The sequence below is a fragment of the Mastigoproctus giganteus genome, chromosome 5 (genome assembly GCF_048544385.1).
Source record: "Mastigoproctus giganteus isolate SK-2022 chromosome 5, ASM4854438v1, whole genome shotgun sequence".
NCBI lineage: Eukaryota > Metazoa > Arthropoda > Arachnida > Uropygi > Thelyphonidae > Mastigoproctus > Mastigoproctus giganteus.
In genome coordinates, this window is record NC_143579.1 from 177,317,990 (window position 1) to 177,341,769 (window position 23,780).

At 35.8% G+C, this 23,780-nt stretch overlaps 1 protein-coding gene across 1 annotated transcript in view; it reads left to right on the forward strand.

Moving 5' to 3' along the window:
• Positions 1 to 98: 98 nt before the first annotated feature.
• The window catches only part of LOC150085870 (mediator of RNA polymerase II transcription subunit 13-like), a 554,522-nt gene continuing 530,840 nt past the window's right edge, over positions 99 to 23,780 (forward strand). The window contains exon 1 of the mRNA XM_090374721.1: positions 99 to 282. Coding sequence (XP_090230847.1) covers positions 214 to 282 — 69 coding nt within the window. The 5' untranslated portion in view covers positions 99 to 213. The remainder of the gene's footprint in view (positions 283 to 23,780) is intronic.

Consider the following 23,780-nt stretch of genomic DNA (forward strand, 5'->3'; position numbering starts at 1 on the left):
GGCCATATTTACTAAAAGCATTTAACACGTGACATATGTTATCCAATTGATGGTACTGTCACTTAAGCGCCTTGTTTTTCCTATCCGCCATAGCTGTCGCCATGTTACGATGAACTCTTGTTAAGTTATAGAAAAATACAAAAATCCATGGCATTAGAAATCACTTAAAGCGAGTGACTTTATTCTTATATCATTTTTCATCATGGAGAGGAAATGACTAATCCAAATTCTGTTACTAACGGCGCCAGTCTTGAAGACTGCCACTCTAATTTCTTCGCCCTAGTAAGTATATGCGAATATTAATTTTTAATTGAAATGTTAAAGAGTAATTGTTTGTTGTTTATGTTTACCTAGAAGCCACAAATATTCTTACGTAAATTGTTCTAGATATTATATCAGTGATGTGTTAAGCCAAAGTTTTGTGGTGTGTGAGCTTTTTTTTTAATTTATATAAGTAACGAACCAACGAAAATAGAAACAGGATATCTTATATACATATTTTGTATCTTGAATTTTTTTTCTTTTTTTCAATTTTTTGTTGTTGGAATCCCTTTTTGTACTGTCGTTTTTCATTATAACTAGGAAAATATGAGATGCCGCTTCTAATATACCACTAAAAATAAGAAATGATTGAACCGGGAGCTTTAGAAAATTAAGACTATTCGTTAGTAGGATGTGTTTTTATGGGGTTCAGTTCAAATATGAATATAGGCCTTTTGGGAAACAAGGTATACCACAAAAGATATTTAAATAGCATTCTAATTTTAATCTTGCATTAACTTAAAAATATCAGCCATGCTCAGAGAACTGGTAAGCACAATATCAACATAATTTACAAACTTGGATTTGCATATTCTCTTGTATATAAAAGCATATATAGATTATCAGCAATAAATTACATATATTGCTGATATCTGCATAAGTTATTACATATTTGTATAATAGTGGTATATGTAGAATATCACACAACTCTTGAATAGTCAGCATAATGCCTATAGTGACCATAACTATTTTTGTTCACCTGTAATAATTTGAGAATGTCAATTATGCTAGAGGTTACAAGAGTACATTTTGTTTAATTATTAAATAGATTATCAAGAATATATTCATCATCATACTGCTATGTGGCAAGTGCATGATACCCAGAATTCAATCTTATCTCCGCCGACCGGGCTAGCCGAGTGGGTAAAGTACCTGCCCGGAAACCCAAAGGTCGCGGGTTCGATTCCCGCCTCGGGCTTGGATCAAAGTACTGCAAAAACCTTGGGAGGTGCAATATGGCCACAGAAGCCGATGCGCCAACAACTACCAAATCAAAAAAAAAAAAAAAAAAAAAAAATCAATCTTATCTCCATCTGACCCTGTCTCTAAACTTTCTCCTTCAGCTCATGATAGCCACCAGCCAGCCTCTATAAAATCATACAACATTCTGCTTCTCCTCCATCCTCTCAGGCTTGCAGGTCATTTTTACGATCACTTACACTTTTAGCAGACACTCTTTCTCTAACTACCCTACATGTACTTTGGGGACCAAGTACATGTCCAATTTAATTTTGATTTCTTTTCCTTATAGTCTTCATTATTCTTCAGTTTTTTTCCTGATGGCAGCAAATATGTTTTGATAATCAGTGTAAAGTGAAAATATTTTCTGTGATCCACGATTTTAAATCTTCGCTTTCATACTAGGCAAAGTCCAGTCTCCAAGCCACATTTTTAGCAAAATTTTCTTAACCCAGGGGTTCATATCTGTTGAGTATGGGCTTGGCACACCCAGGGTCCTGAGCTGGATATCATCATTCTTCTCTTTCTTGGTGATTACCCTTCTACTTCTGACTCTTGTTCTCCCCCCTCCTCTCTCTCTCTCTCTCTCAGGGTAATTCAGAAATTTTTTTCTTTTTGGCTGGTGCAGCATAAGCCTCAGGCTTCCTTGCACCATATAGCTAATAATAATAAAGTTCACCATCATGAATAACTCCATGATTAAGTTAACAACATTTATTATACACAAATTTAGGATTATATTGTAATATATGACATACACAATCTACATTTTTATCCAAGATATATATATATATATATATATAAGAAAATATGGAGACCTATATATAAAAAAAATCTATTTATTAAAATATAAAAATAATTGTATGTATAAATTATGTATGAATCACCAACTAGTAACAAGTAATGTAATTCACATATTATTATATTAGTATCAACTGATACTAATATGATATATATAAACTGAGTTATAAATAATACATATGTAAATTAAAGTAGATCAGTAGAATGGATAAGCCTTGCAAGCAAAAATACAATGAAAACCAGTACTTAAATATCAAAAAAAATTGAAGAGACAGAAGGGGGGAACTAAATTGATCAAAATGAGAGTCATTTAGTCAATGAGGCATAAAGTGACATGAGGAATATTGGACCACTCGTGTAGCAAAACTATCCTTAATCCTGAAGCATCATGTACCTTTCCATTTTCAGAAATGCTGGATGGAATTATAATGCAGAGTGTGATTTCATCCTTCTCCTTGCTATTCAGTTCCTTCCCCTGTTCCTAAGACAAAGAAAGTTAATTTGATCATGTTCTTTAAAATGCCAGAAGTATCAAAAAGAAATTTCCATTCCTCCTAGAAATGTCATCCTAGTACAGTTTATAGCAATAGCCAAAATATGACTAAGAGAGGAAAATGGTCTGGCTCTAGCTAAAAACTTTCATGTCATTACAGTGCATGATTTAAAATGAGGAGGCAGAACATTCTCTATTCTTTTCACTAACTGTGTTCCAGCTCATTCCATGTGATTATACTAAATGCCCATCCCCCATAAGCATCAGAGAGCTTTCGGCTACAAACATCAAAAAATGTAAATTTTGTTGAAGGCCACCACTTTTTTTGGATGGAACCTTTCTGCCGAACTTTCCACTCTCATTGCAAGCAAGATATCCTCACTGAACTTTTATTGAACTCCCTTCTCCTCCAAGTAGATCAAATGCTACATTAGACAGGGTTTATACAAATGTTTTAGCCTTAGTCTCCTCCCAAACATGCGTAACTTCTTTTCCTCTATAAAAAACATGAGTTGACTCATCACCCTCTGCACTATTTTTCCGGTTTCTCAACCAGGAAATTACTAAATTTTTTTCTTTTCTATATTTCTGCAGTCTGTGTCTTCAAACATTCCTGACTGCAGCAATATCCATATCCTCTTACTTTTACAAACCATGCTGGAATTTGAATCTATAATGTTATTTAATAACATTTTCATAACATTCTGGCAGCTTCAAAGACTATGTATAAATATATTTCAAGAGTAATAGACGATGAGATTTAGCAGACAAGGATTAACCCCCATATAGTCCATTAAATGGTTCCATGCTTGTTAATGGAGAGACTGTTTTTACAAGACTGGGATAGACTTAAATAGAAGGCATGCAAAATAATTTGCTGATGAGGCAATGTTAGGTGGATCAGAAAATTGCTAGCTTGGGGTGATACACAGACTAATAGATTAACAGCAGCCTCAAGCAGAGGTTAAAATGATTCTTGCACTTCTATTGGAACAAGCAGCAGCCTGGAAGGCAGGATATCAGGAATTTCAAAACCTGCTGGCAGTCCTCATGGAATAAGCAAATATGTGGGCTATGTTAGGATTAATAAGAGTAAAAACAGTTGCAGGTATATCTGCATGTACGTTAATGCTAGGTGCATAGTAAATAAATTTGATGAATGTAAAGTTCTGGTCAAATCATCAAATGCAGGCGTGGTGGGAATATCAGAGACATGGTGCCACTCAGAAATAAGGAGGGATTCAGAATTTAAACATGATGAGTACAATGTGTACAGAAGGGATAGACAGGACAGGAATCCAGAGGGTGTTATACTCTTAGTTAAGAAGCACAAAATCAGAGTAAAATTCGGAGTGTGTTATAAGCATAATGATTGTGATTAGTAGAATAAACAGCTGTATAGACATACAGAATGGGCCAATAAATCAGAATGTCTTATAATGGGGGGACATTGGCTAGATCTTGTGAGCTGGCCACTTGCACATTAGCAAGACATTTGTGGATTTATTGGATGATTTTTTCCTACACCAGCACGAGATATAACGAGAGAGAGAGCAATACTCTTGATCTGATTAGTATTAGTAGTGGTGAATCATGTAAGAAAGCAAGCTTATACAACATCAGCCAAAAAAACTTCCCATTTCACCTATTCATTCCCTTCAATAGTTTGTATAGTTCTTCCTTGAATTTATTTAAGCTATCCCCTCACCAACCTTACTGCCCTTCTCTGTACCTGTTCCGGTAACTCTACATCCTTCCTAAAATGGGCCTCCAGACCAGTATACAGTACTCAAGATGTGGCCTGACCATTGCCTTATACAATGGGATAATCACTTCCTTATCCCTGCTAGTAAAACTCCTGTATATTGTTGATAAAACCCCATGAGCTGTCCTGGCAGCCTGTCTGCAATGCTCAAAGAACTTCATATCTGACTGCACAATTATCCCCAGGTCTTTATAATTTTCCACTATTTTGAGTGTAGTACCACACAGTCAATAAGTTACTCTGGGATTACTGCTATCCATATGGTTAAACTTTGATTGCAATTTCTCAGTCCAGCAGGTTATTAATTTTTCTAGATCCGGTTGCAAAAGCATACCATCATTACTGTCATTAACCACTGTGCCAACCTTTGTATCATCTGCACACTTGAACATTAAGCCTGATATACCTTCATCAATATCATTAATAAATATAGAAAACAACAATGGACCCAGCAGTATCCATTGATAACAACTCTTGTCTTCTGCCACTCAACCATGGCGCCTCCGTAGCCAGGTGGGCAGGAGCAGCAGTGCGTAGCACATGCTTCTTGATTAGACCGGGGTTCGAGCCCGTGAACACCAAATACGGAGGATGCGGAAAGGTCAGGGAATGACCCCCGCATATCCCCGGAGCAACATGGCCTTAGTTGCTAATGCTCCTAAAAACCAACCACTCAACCATCCTTTTATCCACATCAGTAACTTGCCCTTGATGCATGCCTTACCAAAATTATATCAAAGTGATGTATCTTCTTTTGTGCTGAGAAATAGATGCCCTGGATTGATGGAAGGACCATTTCAGATCATCAGCTGCAGCAGTAGCCTGAATGCAGAAACTTTAAAGCACTACAGCTTGAAATAAAAACTCCAAGGATCTGGAGCTTCCATAAAAAGCTAAATCACTCTCTTTTTAATTACATAGGTTATGATTTTAGAGAGAGAGAGAGAGAAGAGGAACAAGTATGAAAGCCAATTGGAATATGTTACCCTTATGCAGAGTAATAATATTTTTTGACAGAAAGCCTCAAACTATGACATTAGTTAGTGCATTTGCATCATCACTACATTGTTGAATTTTTTTAGACAAACCAAAGTTTTTGTACGTTGGCATCATTATTGTAACATCTCATATTGTGAAATCCTTCACAAGTTTCCCTCCTTATACTTCAAATTTTTCACTGCTCACTTATACTTCAAATAACTAATGCTTCCTGAGTGAAGGATTTCACAATATGAGATGTTACAGTAATGATGCTAGTGTGCAAACTTCGGTTTGTCTAAAAAAATTCAACTATGCGGTAATGATGCAAATGCACTAACTAATCATAGTTTGAAATTTACAGTTTGAGGCTCTCTGCCCTAAAATATTATTAGTCTAAGAAGCACACCTTTTGGTGTTTCTCATGTTGTGTAAATAAGTCGCAACTGGGTTGTCAACCCTTATTCCTCTGGCTACCTATCTGCTCACTGATGAGAAGCCAAAAAGCTTTGAAACAGTGCTGAATGGTGGTACTCAACTGAAAATAAGTAACAGTAGTCTTCTCTAGTGGAGGAGAATTACTTATTTTAAGTATAAGGAAGTCAACTCGTTGTGAAGGATTTTGCAATATGAGATGTTGCAGTAATGATGCCAACGTTCAAACTTTGGTTTGTCTAAAAAAATCACTTTGGTGCAGAGATAAGCAATCTATAAGATGAGTTACTTCAAAATAGTTTGAAACTATTTGAAAGCAGAAGCAGCTGATGAAGTAATATAAAATTAAAATTAGAACCATAAACAAAAATGCTTATAAATTTCTGCAAAACTTCTGTCTGCATATTTTCATAAGCAGGCTGCCACTTTTGGCTCTGCACTTTGGTAAATTGTAAATCATATAAAAGTGAAACAGTTTCATTATTTTTTTAAAGAAATTTTATAACAGAACAAAATTAAAATCAAAAATAATCTAATCATTTTGAGCACAATTAGCCCTCTCAGCAGGAAATGTGTGCTTGGAGCAGGGAGTTTTTTTCCCCCATGTGAGCTAGTTCTGCGAGAGTAAGTTGATACTTGGAATGTTGAAGTTTTGTAAAAATAGAAAATTTGTGCATAAATCCTTTTAAATGTTAATTCATTTTTATTTTGACTTAATTGTCCCGTAGTAAAATGAAATTACAGTGCAACCCTGATATACTACAGTTTCGGATATAATGTGATTGTGGTCATTTCCCCCATCCCCATGAGGGACATTAAAATGAGCAGTTTATGGCAAAACATTAAACTTGCAAAAAAACTAGCAAAACCAACGTGTGAGCCACTGAGCTATTGTATTCTCTTTTGCAGTATTCCTTCAGTTTGACAATTAAATTTTTATAAACAACAGTAGTTATCCATGAGTAATTAGTGTAGATGTTCTGGGTTTTTCCCATCTCATGTCAATTAGAAATGCAATAAAAAATACACCAGTGAAACATTTATTATATACAGGACACTTGCATGGGAAGCATCTACCGTATCTGATAGTTGCAGTATGTTCAGTTGTAAATTTTAGTAAACAGCAGCATATGACATTCTTTTGAAGGATGAAATCACATTTAGGATGGGAAAAAACCACTAAAGGCTTAATGCAAAGCATGCATGACTTATATATTTTTATAAGTTGCTAATACTGACTTAAGTAGTTTCAGTAATCATACTGAAGACTGTGAAATTCACTTGTGTTGTTTATAATCTGAAGTGGTACAAGCTTTTTTGGTGGGGCTCTATAGTCTGATCTATAATGTAACCCATCCATATTATGCTATTTTCTAAGGAAAATGATTTCCGAGATGTTGGTTTTCGCCTACACAGTGATTTCCAGAATACCTTAAATAACACAAGAAGGGGAAATCTGGTAGAAAAAAAAAAAACAAGTTTTTCATACCCTTATGATTAGATTATGTGACTCAGTTGTTTCTTATTTCCTGTTTATGTAATATATGATAAATTGGATTTCCTCTAAACATGTCTCATTTGGAAGTGTGAAATTATTATAAGAAATTGACATTTTTAAAATTTTGATGTTTTAAGTATCTCAATGGTGCATTTGCCATTTAAAACACTATCCATTTCTTTAACTGACAACAAATTAATAAACTAAAGGAAAAATAATTTAGTTAATGTACACAGTCCATTAGCAAATAGTAATAATTCGTTACTATAGGTACCATCGTTATTATCATTATGTAAAAAAAAGAGAAAAAAGCAACGAATATTATATAGGACCAAAAGCATTTATTTTCTATACAATTTGCCATATTCTCATTGATTTCACCAGTTATCACGTGGTGAAAAACATGTATCCAGTGCTTCAGCTAAAATATATGAAAGACCTTTGTTTCAAATTTCATACTGTATTTGGTCTTTTTGAATTCAAACTTTCATTCATTTTTCCTTTTAACTAGATTTAATTGGCATTATTTTAGCTTTTTAACTCTATTTTGTACTTATATATTTATTTTTATTTATTTTTGAATTTTATTCCTTCCTTTTGGTCTCTGTTGGGTCGGCTATGATGTATACATTTTGCACATATACATCATTACAGAAACAGACCCTGCTTATTATGGTGGCGCCTACGGTTTTGGCTGCCGACCATCTGAAGAAGTAGTTAAACCCCTAGGACCCACTACTTTAGGTACCATCGTTATTATTTTTATGTTATTCTAATTTAATTTTAGGTTATCTGCTTTTACCTTACTGGTATTCTCAATTTTTTCCATGATAATTACAATTGACAGGTCAGCACCCCTACCTAATACACCGAAAATAAACATTTGTCTATTTTTTGGTTGCTGGGTATTTCTACTAGTAGTGCCCTGGATCCATAACCCAGTTTAATAATTTAATACTTTTTTCTTGCTTGCTTAATCGTTCAGTAATGTGATTAAATCCTATTATTTTTATCAATATTATATATATATATATATATATATATATATATATATATACATACAGACTGACCTCAATTAATGCAATTAATTCATCCTGCAAGCAGATCGCGCAAAATGGAAACGCGATAATCGAATATAATAATCAATAGGAAAAATTATAATTGGTCCTTGGACCTTTAGGAATGTCCATAAAAAATTTTTAAAATAACTTTTTAACTGTATACCATGTAAAAGATAATGAAAATAATTATGGAATTAAATGTTTATTGCATAAAACAGCGGTTTCCAAACTGTGCGCTGCGGAATATTTTAAAATTTTCGAGGGAAACACAGTGATACTCGACATCGGTCGGACACCGCGCAAACTACTAGCTCGAGGTAGTTCACAGTTTCAACGTTTCTTATTGTTTGGACCTAATTACTTAATAAACGGAACTGTTAGGTATTTCTTTTGGTCTAGGTACGCCTTGAAAAAATTACTGAGGCACTAAGGGCGCATGAACCGAGAAGGTTTGGGAACCTCTGACATAAAATACACAATGAAGAAACAATTTGTTACAGAAATATTTGAACAGTGTTGACTTTCTCTTTTCATCAATCAATTTCTGATAGCCAACAACAATCTTCTCTGGGCCCTGGCAAAATAAATATCACAGAGAACCTCAAAACTTTTGTTTGAAGAACCTCAAACAAAAGTTCTTTTACCTTTATCTCCTTCACGGTAACATTTTCATCTGACTCATTTAAAAATTAGAATTTTTAAATGCAAGTCGCATTGACTTTAGACAAACAAGTAATGGCCGCTACACACCTTCAGATATGCCTGTACAGGTCTACTGTATGCCCGTAGTGCATCCACACGCTCCAGTAAACCTGTCACCATTCATTCAGTCGACTGACCATCACATAGACAAACGATGTTTTAGCAATAGTTGGCTTATTATTTGCAACGAAGTGTTTAAAACGTAATATATGGTGCAAAGAATGGTTTAAAAAAAGAAGAAAAGTTTATTCACATGTGAACTTTCTGAGTGAATTGCAATAATTCTCAGAAAAATCCCCCAGATTTATTAAAATTTAATAAAATAATATAGTAATGAATTTTATTATTGCTGTTATTATAAATTATATTTATTGACACTCTGATATTAAAAGTTAAAATTTACTTCTAATCCACGCAAATTTTTTTTCATAGAATTGATGTAATTATTAATGATAGTCAAATAGGGAAATCCCCCAATCTGGCAGTGCACCTGCCATGTTGCTACACATGCTCCGGTTTGCCTGCACAGGCCACTCCGGTTCAGGCAAATCGAATGATTTTTCATATTTCCTCTGGTTGCCTGTGCAGTTTTATCATCCACATGCTCCGCTAGACCTGTACAGGCATACCTGAAAGTGTGTAGCGGCCATACCACATCTTCTTCTTCCGATGGTTAATGGAACACACTGAGCCAGGCAGCAGGCAAACGTTTGTTTATTGCCCGTCCGATGTGTGGTAAGCTTAACGCGCAATTCAGATTTTTTTCAACTATCACATAAAAAAAAAAAAAAAATTGCATTAACTGGAAATTTTGCATTATGTAAAGTGAAAAGTGGTATAATTTTTTCAAATAGCAGTAACTGAAAAGCATTAATCGAACTCACGTTATGTGAGTTCGATATATCTTTCTATACATTAAAATATATTTAAGGGCACAAAAGGTGATATAGTTGTACACGTTGGCACTAATAATATTAAGAGTAGGAGACCGGCAGAATTACTTAACAAGTACAGGTCACTGTTGAACAAAAGCCGAGAATTAGGGTTGAATTTGAAAGTGTCTGCAATTCTGCCCAGACACGATAGGAGGGAGTATATGATGAGAGCCTTGTCGATCAATTCGGCCCTGGAAAGATTGTGCAAGGCTCAAGGGGTAGAATTTTTTTCAGCCTGGACTGTACTTGTTAACAGGAGAGATTGCTTCTACAGGGATGGAATACACTTAAATAGAAAGGGTGCAAGAATATTTGCTGATGCTATCGAGGCAGTGTTAGGTGGGTCAGAAAACTGCTAGCTTGGGGGGAGACAAAGACCAATAGATTGACAATAGCCACTGGCAGAGGTGAAAGAGATTCTTGCACTGCTTCTATTAGAATGAGCAGAAGCCTGAAAAACAAGATGCATGGTATTTCAGAGACTGCTGGGAGCCATTGCGGTACAAGTAAACACATGGGTTGTGTTAGGGTAGCTAAGAATAGAAACAGGTGCAGGTATACTTGCGTGTACACCAATGCTAGGAGTTTAGTAAATAAATTTGATGAATTTGAGGTATTGCTCAAAACATCAAAGGCAGATATTGTTGGGATATCAGAGACGTGGTGTCACACAGATATAAGGGATGCAGAACTGCAATTTGGGGAGTACAACGTCTACAGAAAGGATAGACAGGATAGGAAGGGGGGAGGGGTTATGCTATTAGTTAAGAAACACATAAAAACCAAGGAAGTGAAGCCAGTCGACATCGCTGGACAGTGCAGTGTTGAGTCAGTTTGGTGTGACATAAGCATTGGGAGATCAAAATTGAGAGTAGGAGTGTGCTATAGGCCTAATGACTCTGATGAGTATAATAAGGAACTGTACAGGGAAATAGAGTGGGCCAGTAAATCAGAGAGTCTTATAATGGGAGATTTTAATTTCCCAGATATTGACTGGAATTTGGGGGCTGGTTACTCACACACTAGCAGGGCTTTTGTGGATTTATTGGATGATTGTTTTCTACATCAGCATGTTCAGGAGGCAACTAGAGGGAGTAATACTCTTGATTTGATTATCAGCAGTGATTCTTCATGCATTAAGAATCTGCAGATAAATGAACCACTAGGTGGCAGTGATCACAGTGTGCTGAAGTGGGATTTACTGAAAGAGGTAAGTACCATTAGGGGTAAAGGGAAGGGTTATTGCTTCCGTAAAGGCGACTACGATGGACTGAGACAGTATTTAAATTCTATACAGTGGGACCAACTGATGATGTTACCAACAGCAAATTCAAAATGGGAAGCATTCAAAGAACGTATCTTGGAAGCTACTAGGCTTTACATACCAACTAAGAAATATTGTTCAAGGTTTAGGCCAAAATGGATGTCAGATGAACTAATGAGGCATATGGCAGAGAAGAAAAATGCATGGGATACTTACAAATTAACACATGACACAGAAGCCTATGATAGATACAAGTTAATATGCAACCAAGTTACAAAGGAGGTTAGGCAGGCGAAGGCAGATTACGAGAAATCCTTGGCAAGGGATGCAAAGAAAAACAGCAAAGAGTTCTTTACTTATGTAAACTCTAGAAGGAAGGGGATGAATCAGATTGGTCCACTTGATATTGATGGGTCAACTGTTGATGATCCTGCTCAGGTAGCTAACAAACTAAATGAATATTTTGCATCGACATTCACACATGAGGAGTTATTCAGCAAGGGGAATGCCAGAGGTGTATTCAACTCTAGCAGTAAGCTACAGAATCTTGAAATAACTGGGAGTAAAGTGGAGGAGAAACTGTTGAAGATAAACACAAGAAAGGCACCCGGGGTGGATGGGATCTATCCAGTTATATTAAAGGAGGCAGCAAAGGAAGTAAGCAAACCCTTAGCCATAATTATGAGAGCTTCCTTGGACTCGGGGGAGGTACCCATAGACTGGAAATGTGCAAATGTGACCCCAATTCACAAAGGAGGATCAAAGGCTGACACAAGTAACTATAGACCTGTGAGCTTAACTTCTGTTCCAGGAAAATTAATGGAGGCACTAGTTAAAGAAGCACTGCAGGATCATTTAGACAAGACTTCAGTTATAGCTCAGACACAGCATGGTTTTGTTAAGGGGAAGTCTTGCCTGACCAACTTGATTGGATACTATGATGCAGTCACAAAAGAACTGGATGCAGGGAATAACTTTGATATTATATACTTGGATCTTAGAAAGGCTTTTGATACTGTTGCACATGGAAGACTGCTACACAAATTGGAGCAGTGTGACATTGGAGGCAAATTTCTGCTATGGATAAAGGGGTGGTTGAGTGGGAGAAGACAGAGAGTGGTAATCAATGGACACTGCTCATCGTGGACTAATGTTATTAGTGGAGTCCCTCAGGGCTCAGTGTTGGGTCCATTATTGTTTTCTGTATTTATAAATGATATTGATGATGGTATATCAAGCTTAATGTCCAAGTTTGCAGTGATACAAAGGTTGGCAGGGTTATCAAGGACACTACTGACACTACACTGCTGCAACAGGATCTGGAAAGGTTGAGCAGATGGGCTGAGAGGTGGCAAATGAAGTTTAACATTGACAAATGTAAAGTACTACACATGGGAAACAGCAACCCCAGAGCAACGTATCAACTCTGTGGTACTACACTGACAGTGGTAGAGAATGAAAGGGACTTGGGGGTGATTGTGCAGGCAGATATGAAGTTCTCTGAGTAGTGCAGACGGGCTGCAAGAGTAGCTCATGGAGTATTGTCAATGATATACAGGAATTTTTCCAGCAGGGATAAGGAGGTGATTATTCCATTGTACAAGGCAATGGTCAGGCCACACCTAGAGTACTGTATACAGGTCTGGAGGCCTCATTTCAAGAAGGATGTAGAGCTGCTGGAACGAGTACAGAGAAGGGCAACAAGATTAGTGAATGGAACAAAGGGGTGCTCTTACGAAGAAAGGCTTAAGTTTTGCAAATTACAGTGTCTGGAGACTAGGCACCAGCGAGGTGATCTGATAGAGGTGTATAAAGCCTTGAATGGTTTAAGCATGCTCAATGCTGATGGGATTCTTCCTCTAGCTCAGAAAAATCACCTGAGAGGGCATAAATTCAAATTGAGGAAAGACAGATGTAGGATAGACGTGCGGAAATTTGCCTTTAGCCAGCGGGTGGTTGGTTGGTGGAACAGACTGCCATCCCTTGTGGTGGAGGTTGATAGCCTAAATAAGTTTAAGGCTCAGCTGGACAGGTATTTTGAACGAACAGAGGGGTGAAGTGGAAGTGGGTTTTTTTTTTTTTTTTTTTTTTGGCTGATGCTGCATAAGCTTGCTTTCTTGCATCAAATGCCTCTACTAATGCTAATGCTAATATCTTTCTGTATATCTTTCTATACATTAAAATAATTTTTCTCCTAGTGATATTTATTCAGCCAATGGGAGAAGAGAGATGCAGGCTATGTGGCAATACGTAAAAAATATGTAACAGAAGCTTGTTTTACTGTGGTAAAACAATCTTCTGTTTAAGCGTGGTCACGCGCTATGTTTATCTAACATTATCACTCGGTACCATTCTTGATTTCCACATGTAACGTATTTATTTAAATAAACTAAATGCAACAAAACATAATATTTTAAGAGTTTAAGATTTTATATTTATATAATATCGGTGTAGATACATCATAGACAACTCTTAAAGAACTACAGTCATAGTGTGTGAAAGGCACTCATCAATGAAAAGCCAACTAGCTTTGAAATGGTGCCGTCTGGGTGGTAGCGTCTGCGGAGAATAAGTAACATTAGTCTTCTCTATTAGTGAAGCATTACTTATTTGAGGTAGTGCAATGCATGGTAACTCGTTGTGAAGGTAGTCACAATATGAGATAACAGATGAAATGATGCCTTTCGCACTGCGATCATAGTTTTCTTTAAGAGTTGTCTATGGTGTATCTACACCAATATTATATAGATATAGTAAGATATTTATGTATTCATAGCTGAGGGAGAGAAACACACAGTGTCGAAAGCTTCTGTAAGTATTTGATTTTATCAGAAGCGAGCGCAGCAAGCAGGCGGGGAGAAGCCCCCTAGTATATAACGGTGACCATATTTTCTTGGAGAAAATAAAGAACAAATCTGAAATAGGTTCGTAAGGATAAAAAAATTTTAAAAAATAGTTTATTTTTATTACTTTGTTTTGCAGAGTAAAGTTCAAGAGCAAAACTAAGAAAAAGTTTACAAAAATATTTAAAAAAATGCATATTCTAATAAAAATATCTAACATCAAATAATATATGTAAATTTATTTAAAAACAACAACTCAATTCATATTTTTCTCATGAATGTAATTTTTTAAAATATCACACTCGTCTTTTAAAAAGTCATAAAATTGCATACAACACATATCAAAATTGCATTTAGTATAAATGCATGCTTCCACTGTTTCAACTTTTAGATGTGTTTTTTCGCTGGTCCACATATTGTTTATTACTGAAAATATTCTCTCAGTAGGAGCATTTGATTCCAGGATACATATGCAGAATTCTTCGATTTTTAAAAGATATTTGTTTATCAATGAATTATCCAAATATTTCAACCCATTTATGATGGCAGGTCATTTCCTCATTTTGTCGCCAACTTCGAGTTTTTCCTTAGTAACATAATTTTTAACACAAACTTCATTGAATAACTCGCCATCGTCAATATTTGGTTTTATTTTATTGAAATAAAAGAAACACTCTCCTCAATGTTCATCCACAATAGAATTTCTCACAAAATGATCCATTCAAATACTTCCATTTCTAGGAAGGCGCTGTCCCATTGATTTCAAATAGTCAATTCAGGTTTGGTAAAATGATTGAACTGATCCCTTAAATAATTTTACATCAATGTTGTTTTGTTTTTCTTCTAATTCTGAAATGATTTTCTGAATATTCATTGGTAAAAATTCTTGATGTTTTTGTTCACTCAACTTTAATATCAATTCATTTAAATTGACAAAAGTTAAAGCTTGACTGTGAATGAAAAATAACTACGATTCAGCTAATAGATCATTAAAAAAGTTTTTGAGATCTGTGAGCCATCTTTCTTGTTCCAAAAAATACAATTTTAGCAGCTTAAAAAGTTTCAAAATCCTTTCTAAAGCTGGTAGAAGAGTCAACCATCTAGTTTTGCTGTAACCTAGTAGTTTTTTATACTGAACATCTTTATCATCACATATTCCCTTAAATTTTTCAATTCTAATTGTGTATATATAAAAGTATGAATAAATTTTGGTGAAACTTCAGAACAGGGTTCCCTTCCAAAATGGTGGCGAGAAGAAGAGGAAGAAGGCAGTGACTGACATGCCTAACCCACCATGGTTAGTTAGAGTGTTTATCCCCCCCTTGACTCTGTTTTAAAATCGGGAACTGGTTTCCCTATTTTTAAAACAGCGGAAAGTGGGGAATAAACACCCAAGTCTGAGGGGGAGACCCTATTCTAAAGATCAGCCACTAATACAAATACAACTACAAATTCACTAATACAACTTCAATATCAACTTCATCAGCCTTTTCTGTGCGAAGCATGCTCATTACATTGGGTCTTCCCCGAAACACTTGCATAATACTGAAAATTACTAACACATTTTAAGTGAGCCATGACGTTATAAGAAGGAAGTATTAGAAAAGGATTTTGTGCAATCGTAATGTATATTAAGTGGTTCCATTTGTACTATAAAAGTTAAATGACTAAACAAAAATAAAGGACAAAAGTGGGTTTTTGAAAAATAAATAAATCTAAAGGACAGCTTCCTGAAATAAAGGACGTATGGTCACCATAAGTATATATGAAAAAAAGAAATAATTGCTTTTTTTTTTTTTTTTGTATAATTTTAATGAAATTTATAAGGCTCAATAAATTGTTCCAAATGAGGCAAATCTATAATGTCATAAAAATTCATCCACTGAAAGTTATGTTATTAATTGTAGCACCTTAAAACTAGGTACTGAGGTGATCTGATTGAGGTGTTTAAGGCTTTGAATGTCTTGAGCAAACTCAGTGACGTTGGGATTCTTCCTCTTGTTCAAACTATGCACATGAAGAGACATAAATTCACATTGAGGAGGATGGTTGCAGAGCAGGTGTATAGAGGTTTGCCTTCAGTCAACAAGTAGCTAAAAAAAGTAGATTTCTGGAACAAGCTTCCATCAGTTGTTGTCGAAGTGGATAGTTTGAATAAATTCAAGGAAGAACTAAACAAACTGTTGAGAGGGGGATAGGCAAAATGGTTTTTTTTTTGGCTGATGCTGTATAAACTTCCTTCCTTTCTACTAATACTATTACATGCAGACAGATAAATGGACAAAGAAATAACAGTTACCGAATTCCTGTTCATTCATTTTTAATGAAATTTGGAATAACACTCAACAAATCTCTCTCACTGAGTTAAGTATAAAATTTCATTGAAATCTATTCACTGTTTTTTGAATTATTATGTGCAGATGGACAGATAAAGAAATAATAATTGCCAATTTTCTATTGGTCTGATTTTAATGGGATATGAGGTGGTTTGACAAAATTTTCTAAAAGAGCTAAATATAAAATTTTAGGAAAATCCATCAATTAGAAGTTGTTATTAAATATGGGCAGACATGGTGAAGACAATAGACACATTATGCATACATGCTAATGCACCAAAAAAAAAACACTTGCAAAATGAAATTTGGACACAGAAAAATGCTTGCCTAATTGGTTGTGCTTTGGGTATTAATCTTTAAAAAATTGGCCTTATTTGATTGTTAAGTATCATGTGCCTTGCTTATAACACAGCTGTTAAAGTTTTCCCTCAACATCTGCCATGTATTGTAGAAAAGTAGAATCACTTTTTTTATGTAACAAAGAAACTTTTTTGATATAGTAATATCATCACATTTATTTATTTATCACAGTTTCTTCAAATTCATGCACAGATTGGAGTGTGTTATTGACCTAACGACTGTGATGAATATAATAAACAGCTGTACAGATAGAGTGGGCTAGTAAATAAGATTGTCTTATAATAGGAGATTTTAGCTTTCCAGATATTGGTCAAGGGCAAAGGGAAGGGCTTACTAAATTCTTGAATCATGAGTTATTACTATTTGCTTATTATACAATGGCTCTTCAAAAAAAATAATCATTTTTTCATGAACACCTTGCTATTTCTAGTTGAGCTGCGGAATGTTTGGTGACTTGCTTTCACGGTGTGACCTTGGTGGTCAGTCAGGTTTATGCCTATTCGGTTTTGGCTACGTAACAATCGAAGTGACACACAAGGAACAATATATTGCTCTCAAATTTTGTTTTTCTCAAGAAAACATCAGCCAAAGCATATATGAAATGTTAAAAAAGGCTTATGGTGAATCTGTGCTTCCATATAGCACAGCTCGCATGTGATTTAGAATGCGTACAGTGGACATATGCAGTGTCCTGGAACTTCAACCACTGCTGTTCCCTCGGAAATCATATCGCATAAGAGTAAGGCTACTGGCAGAAATGTTGAGAATATCAGTAGAAAGCACTCCCAGTATTCTCCCTGTGACCATTTGCATATGACATGTGTTTGTGCACTCTGGGTTCCAACAGTACTCATACCCAAGCAACAAGTGTGCATGGAGGTTTATCAGGAACTGCAATGGATGTTTACTGAAGATGGTGAGGTTCTGCACAAGGTGATAATTTCAGATGAGACATGTCTTCATCATTTCAACCCAGAGAGTAAGCAACAAAGCTCTGTCTGGAAGTCTGCGTCATCACCAACACTGATAAAAGTAAAAGTTGTGATTTATGCAGCAAAGGTTATGGACAATTCAGGATTCCATTTTTGGTAATCTTGAAAATCAGGATGTTCAGAAGCATTCAAAAAATTAGTTTGTTTTTTTTTTTTTTTTTATGTGAACCCCAAACACGAGAGGTATTAGAACCTATAGTACTTAGTTTGGTTTGGTTTAGTTTAGTTTTATTGGCGCATCAGCGACTAAGGCTATAATGCGCCAAAACCTTGTCATGAAAGTGATAAAAAGCTTTCAGTGACCTAACGAATTAGGTCACTCATAGTACTTAGTACCGTGCTTGCTAGTTATAACATAAAAGAGTTATATTCAAATAAAATCCCTCCAAGACATTTGGAATCTCATTCATCTCGATGTGAGAATGACACCATCAAAAATTACTTTATTTTAGAAATAACATTGTTCTAGATTGCCACATTTACATGTATGGCCTATAGCAGTGATTTTCAACCTTTTTCCATGGAGAAAACCCTAAAATGATTTTTCTTATCCCAAGAAACCCCTATCTGTGAAAATATTTACATGTCAGAAAAAAGTTGATAACAAGAGTGCAATTCAGTTACTGCTTAATTATTGACAGTAAAATTTATATATAAAGAACTGCTATATATGTGTGTGTTTATTAGTCAGTGTACATTGTAAGGAGGGGGGAAAATTGTAGCATTTTTCACTTTTTTTTTTTTTTTTTTTTTTTTTTTTTTTTCCCACAAGTATGAAAATATCAAATCAAAATAGTTTAACCTCTAAAGCCAATAAGGTTTACTTTCAGTGTGGCACTTCAACTTGTTTCTTTTTGCACAGATATTGAATTCTTAGCCAAATTTTTGACACACTAGCAGTTTTTCCTCAACAGACAGCAGATGATTTCTTTCTTTCTTTGCTTTTAATTTTTGTCAGATGTGAGAAATCTTGTTTACAGAGACAAGAAGTTGAAAATTGGAGTAAGATGTTTATTGCTGTTGCTAAGATCACAAGATACTCTTTATTGAAATCGAAACCACATCAAGTTGCACTTCACTGAATTTTATCTTTAAAGTTTGATCTCACTTTAGTTCAGTCATTTGTTCTTTCAGACTGAGTAAATTTTGTGAATTTGGTGAGAAGTCAGCAAAAGGGATTTTAACCTAGTCATACATTTCTGATAACAAAGAAGAAAATATTCAAGCTTTTCTGTCAGTGATTCCAAGTGACTGATAATTAATGGGATGACTTCCTTATAATCTGTCTGACTCCGAACCTGAAATAGGAGCTTTCTAAACCTTGAGTTTATTCTTGAATGCAGTAAGTTTGTCTGTAGTAGTTAGAATGTTTTCTTTTAAGCCCTGCATGCTGGCGTTCACATGTGTAAATGCTGATAAATATCTGCCCTGCTGAAGTATGATAGTTTCAGCAGCCATTCTGTACCTTCAAGAAAGTCAGAAAAACTGGCTTTATTATTATTATCTCTGTAGAAAAGCAGCATTTCCTTTCACAACCCAGATATCCTTGTTAAAACTGTCCCCTCTTGAAGACCATCTAACTTTTGTGCGTAGGAGAGTCACATGGTCTTTTTCTATATTTTCACACAGCTTTGCAAACATACATGCCTAAGGAGGGCACTGCTTTATAAAATCGACTATGTTCATGGCTACATCAAGGACATGGGTTCATTCTTCAGTGTGTGTGTTTTGTTTTTTTTTTCCCCATTTATCAAATGCAACAAAACGTTTTATTGATCTGATAATTGAAGGGGTGCAAATTTCAACAGTGCAAAATTCCATCAGTGCAAATTTCAACACACTGGCTCCTGACAAAGCACAGAATTTTAAAAACACCCTTTGGATGTTTGTAGCAGTTCTTTACAACAATAAAAATTTTACAGTATTTCACCTTTCAAATTGTACAAATGCCAACTGCTGACCTTGTTATGTCTGTTGACTTATCAACTTAGAGAGCAAAGTTAATATTCAAGACATCTTCAGTGCTGTGTGACATGTCATCCATTTGCCTGCTAATAGTATTATTAGTAAGGAACTTTGTCTATTTACTTTCAGCCTCTTTGCCTATTATTATTCTCACTATTATTTTAAAAGCAGGCATTATTAGGCTCTCAGCAATATTGTGACTTTTCATTTTTTGTACAACTGGACCAGGATCTAAACATGTTGCTTCTCAAAGCTTTTGCTGATACAGTAGAATCCCGTTAATCCAGACTTGACGGGACTGCACTCGGTCCGAATTGGTGAAACTCCAGTTATTTTATTTATTTATTTATTTATTTTTTTTTTTTACAATTAGAATTTTTCCCCTGACGGAAAATCCAATTTGAATCAACAGAAAGTGTGGGTCATCGGGGTCCGGATTAACGGGGTTCTACTGTAGTTTCTTTCTTCTTGAAACCTTTACATTGTTTGGCTTGTGAATTCAGAAGTCATTGAAAGTTATCAACTGTTTTATTTAACAAGTGGCCATGATTAGTAGTGAAGTGTCAATTTAACTTGGCTGGAGCCATAGCTTGTTAGTTATATTTTACCACAAACAGCGCATGATAGAGTAGGGCAGTTTTAGTCTCCAGTCCATGCAAAACCCACAGCCAAGTAACAATCACTGTACAGGCAATTTTTTTTTTTTTTTTTTTAATATCACTCATGTCTCTACCTGTTTTTCTTTCTAGGCACCTCCGTAGCCAGGTGGGAAGGAGCAGAAGTGCGTAGCACACGCTTCTTGATTAGACCGGGGTTCGAGACCGTCACCACTAAATACGGAGGATGCGGAAAGGTCAGGGAATGACCACCGCACATCCCGGAGCAATATGGCCTTAGTTGCTAATGCTCCTAAAAAAAAAAAACCAAATAAACCAAACAAACCAACCTGTTTTTCTTAGGAATGGGTTTTGCATGATATGAAAATACTGTCATGTATTTTTATATTTCTGACTTGGTTATCAGTAAGAATCTTGAAATAAAGGAACCACTGACAAGCAGTGATTACAGTGTATTGATGGTGTATCTCTTTAAAGAAATAACTACTTTAAAGGATGTGAAGGACTTTTGCTTTTAGAAGTGGGGGGGGGATTACAGTCATCTTAGACATTTAACCTTGTATACCAGGCACAGTATATCAGAGACCCCCAAGGACTGATTTTGAGGGGGGGGGGGATTTTGAGAGCAGCATTCAAAATGGTGGATAAAATTTATTTATTTTACCTTAAAGAATCATTCTTTTTGCCCATTCCCTCTAATAATTGGTCCACTTCTTTAATCTTTAGTGGTCCTGTCATTATTAGAATTTTTTTTTGCACTTGCTTAAAGGATAAGCTCCTTTCATTGGGACCAAATGGTAATTGAATAAATACAATTGCTAAATGGGAAATGTTTATGGAAGTTATTTTGGAAGCTTCTGAGCTCTTTATTCCATAACAAAAGTATTGTTCAAGGTACAGGCTAAAATGGATAACAAAAGAATCAGTGACTTTGGTGTCCGAGAAGAAAGGTACATTGGACCTTTAAATTATAAATTGTCTGTAATAAAGTTACTCAGGGAGTTAGGCGTGCTATGGCAGATTATGATAACACCATAGCTAAGAGTGCAAAGAACAGTAACAAGGATTTCTTTGTTCATGTTAGCAGAAAAAGTTGCACTTTATAACTGCAGTAACAGTATCAGCGACCTTGAACTGGTTGCTAATAAACTGATTAAATATTTTGCATCCACATTTGCATGTGAGGAAGTTTTTAAAAGTTGGGCCTGTCAGTGATACTAATTAGGAGCTGAATGCTTTTTTTAATTGAGAGGAGACCAGACACAAAGTTGTTATGATTAAAGGTGAACAGGACTAGCAGTTGACAGGATCAATCCAGTAATATTGAAGGAAGCAGTAAAAGATGTTAGCAAACTTGGTTTAGGCAACGTCATCAAAGCCGTATTATTAGGTTCATTATAACCACAGAAGCTGATGTGCCTTTTTTTTTTTTTTTTTTCTTTGTTAGTTGTTGGCGCGTCGGCTTCTGTGGCCATATTGCACCTCCCAAGGTTTTTGCATTTTCTGTTCTGATCCAAGCCCGAGGCGGGATTCGAACCCGCGACCTTTGAGTTGCCAGGAAGGCACTTTACCGACCCGGCTAGCCCGGTCGGCGCTGATGTGTCAATAACTACACCCCGGGGGCTCACATCTGGTGAGTATGGGCTTGGCACACCCAGGGTCCTGAGCTGGATATCATTATTCTTCTCTTTCTTGGTGATTCCCTTCTACTTTTGACTCTCTCAGGGTAACTCGGGAACTCGTTTTTTTTCCTGGTGCAGCATAAGCCTCAGGCTTCCTTGCACCATATGGCTATTAATAATAATAATAATAATAACTACAAACAACAGTGGCAGCAGACTTGTCAGTTTGATTTCTGTGCCAGGGAAGATTAGGAAATTCTTAGTTATGGATGCAATACAAAATTAATTACACAGATATGGAATTATAAGTGCATCAAATCCTGGTTTTGTTAAAGGCTGATCACATCTGGCTAATCTAATGAGATTGTCAGTAAAGGAATGGTTAGAAGGAATAACTTTGACATTTACTTAGATTTCAATAAAACTTTTGATATATTTCTACATGAATGATAGTTATATAAATTGGAGTGATGTGGAATTAAGGGCAAGTTACTAGTATCGATAAAGGGATGGTAAAGTGATAGGAAACAAGCGAATAGTTATAAATGGCTACTGCCCATCATAAACTAATATTATGACTAGATCCCACAGGGTTTAGTTCGTGGCCCCCTGCTGTTTCTGATATTCAATAATGGTGTTGATACAGATAAATTATTTTGATATGTTGAGAAATGGCATCTGAGGTTTACTACTGTTATTAAACTGCAAAGTCTTGCATCTTCTCAGCAGTAATCATCGAGTTACATACTACTTGGGTCCCACAAAACCCAAGGTTGTTGATTACAAAAAGGACTTTGGAGTAACTATACAGTCTTATAAGAAGTTTTTTGGACAGCATAGGCAAGCTGCTAAGATGACTCATGGGGTTGGGGGATCTGCCAGTGATATGTAGGAACTTTGCCAATCTAAATAAAGAGATGACAAGCCTGTTGGATTGCATAGTGGTTTCTTCCTTGATGGATAATCTGTGATGGTGTGGTGTTATTGTGGTTCCAGGGACTGTAGGTGGAGACTGATTGAGGTATTCCCTTTACTATACTATACTATTGCTGTATTATTGGGACTGTTCAGGTTTGAGGAAAAGTTGACTTAGTGTGATCACGATTCTTGGTTTAGACCAATGGTGAGCAAACTGTGGGGCGTGACCCCCCAGAGGGGTCACAGAAATTTTTAAATAAATTAATTTTTTCTGTACATAAAAGCTAAAAACCTGTTGTTAAAATTACTTTTTCAATACTGTAGTTGTAGAGACCTTGCTACTCGAACTAAGTCTGAGGTACAAATGAAGCCTACTGTGGGGATACACCTAATTTGCTCACTGGCTACAGACACACAAAAATCAGCTTACTAGTGCGACTTCTCAGTACTACTCAAATGCTGAGAAATACTACTCAATTAATCCCTTACGGTAATCCCTTTAGCTCTTAATTCGTACTTCCTACAGCACAGATTCTCATATTGCCTAAAGGCCAGAGGTCGAATGTGTGGTAGCAGTAAATATACATAGCAAGTGGGTTGCACACAAGCTTTATTCTTCTTCATAATTCAGTTCATTCTCCTCACTACAATAAAAATTATTTCAGTTATGCATGGAGAAAAGTACAGCAATGATTTCAAAACCATTCCTCTGTCTAGAAACACAGTCTCGCGGCGTATTAGTTATCAGACAACCTAAAATTCAATTTATTAAATCGATTGAGAGAAAGTCCAATTTTTGCAATACAGTTAGATGTATCCACAGATATTTCAAACCTTGCTCAACTGATTGTATATGTTGGATACTGCTACGGGGGGATATTCTGGAGAATTTTCTATTTTGCAAAGCTTTGGAA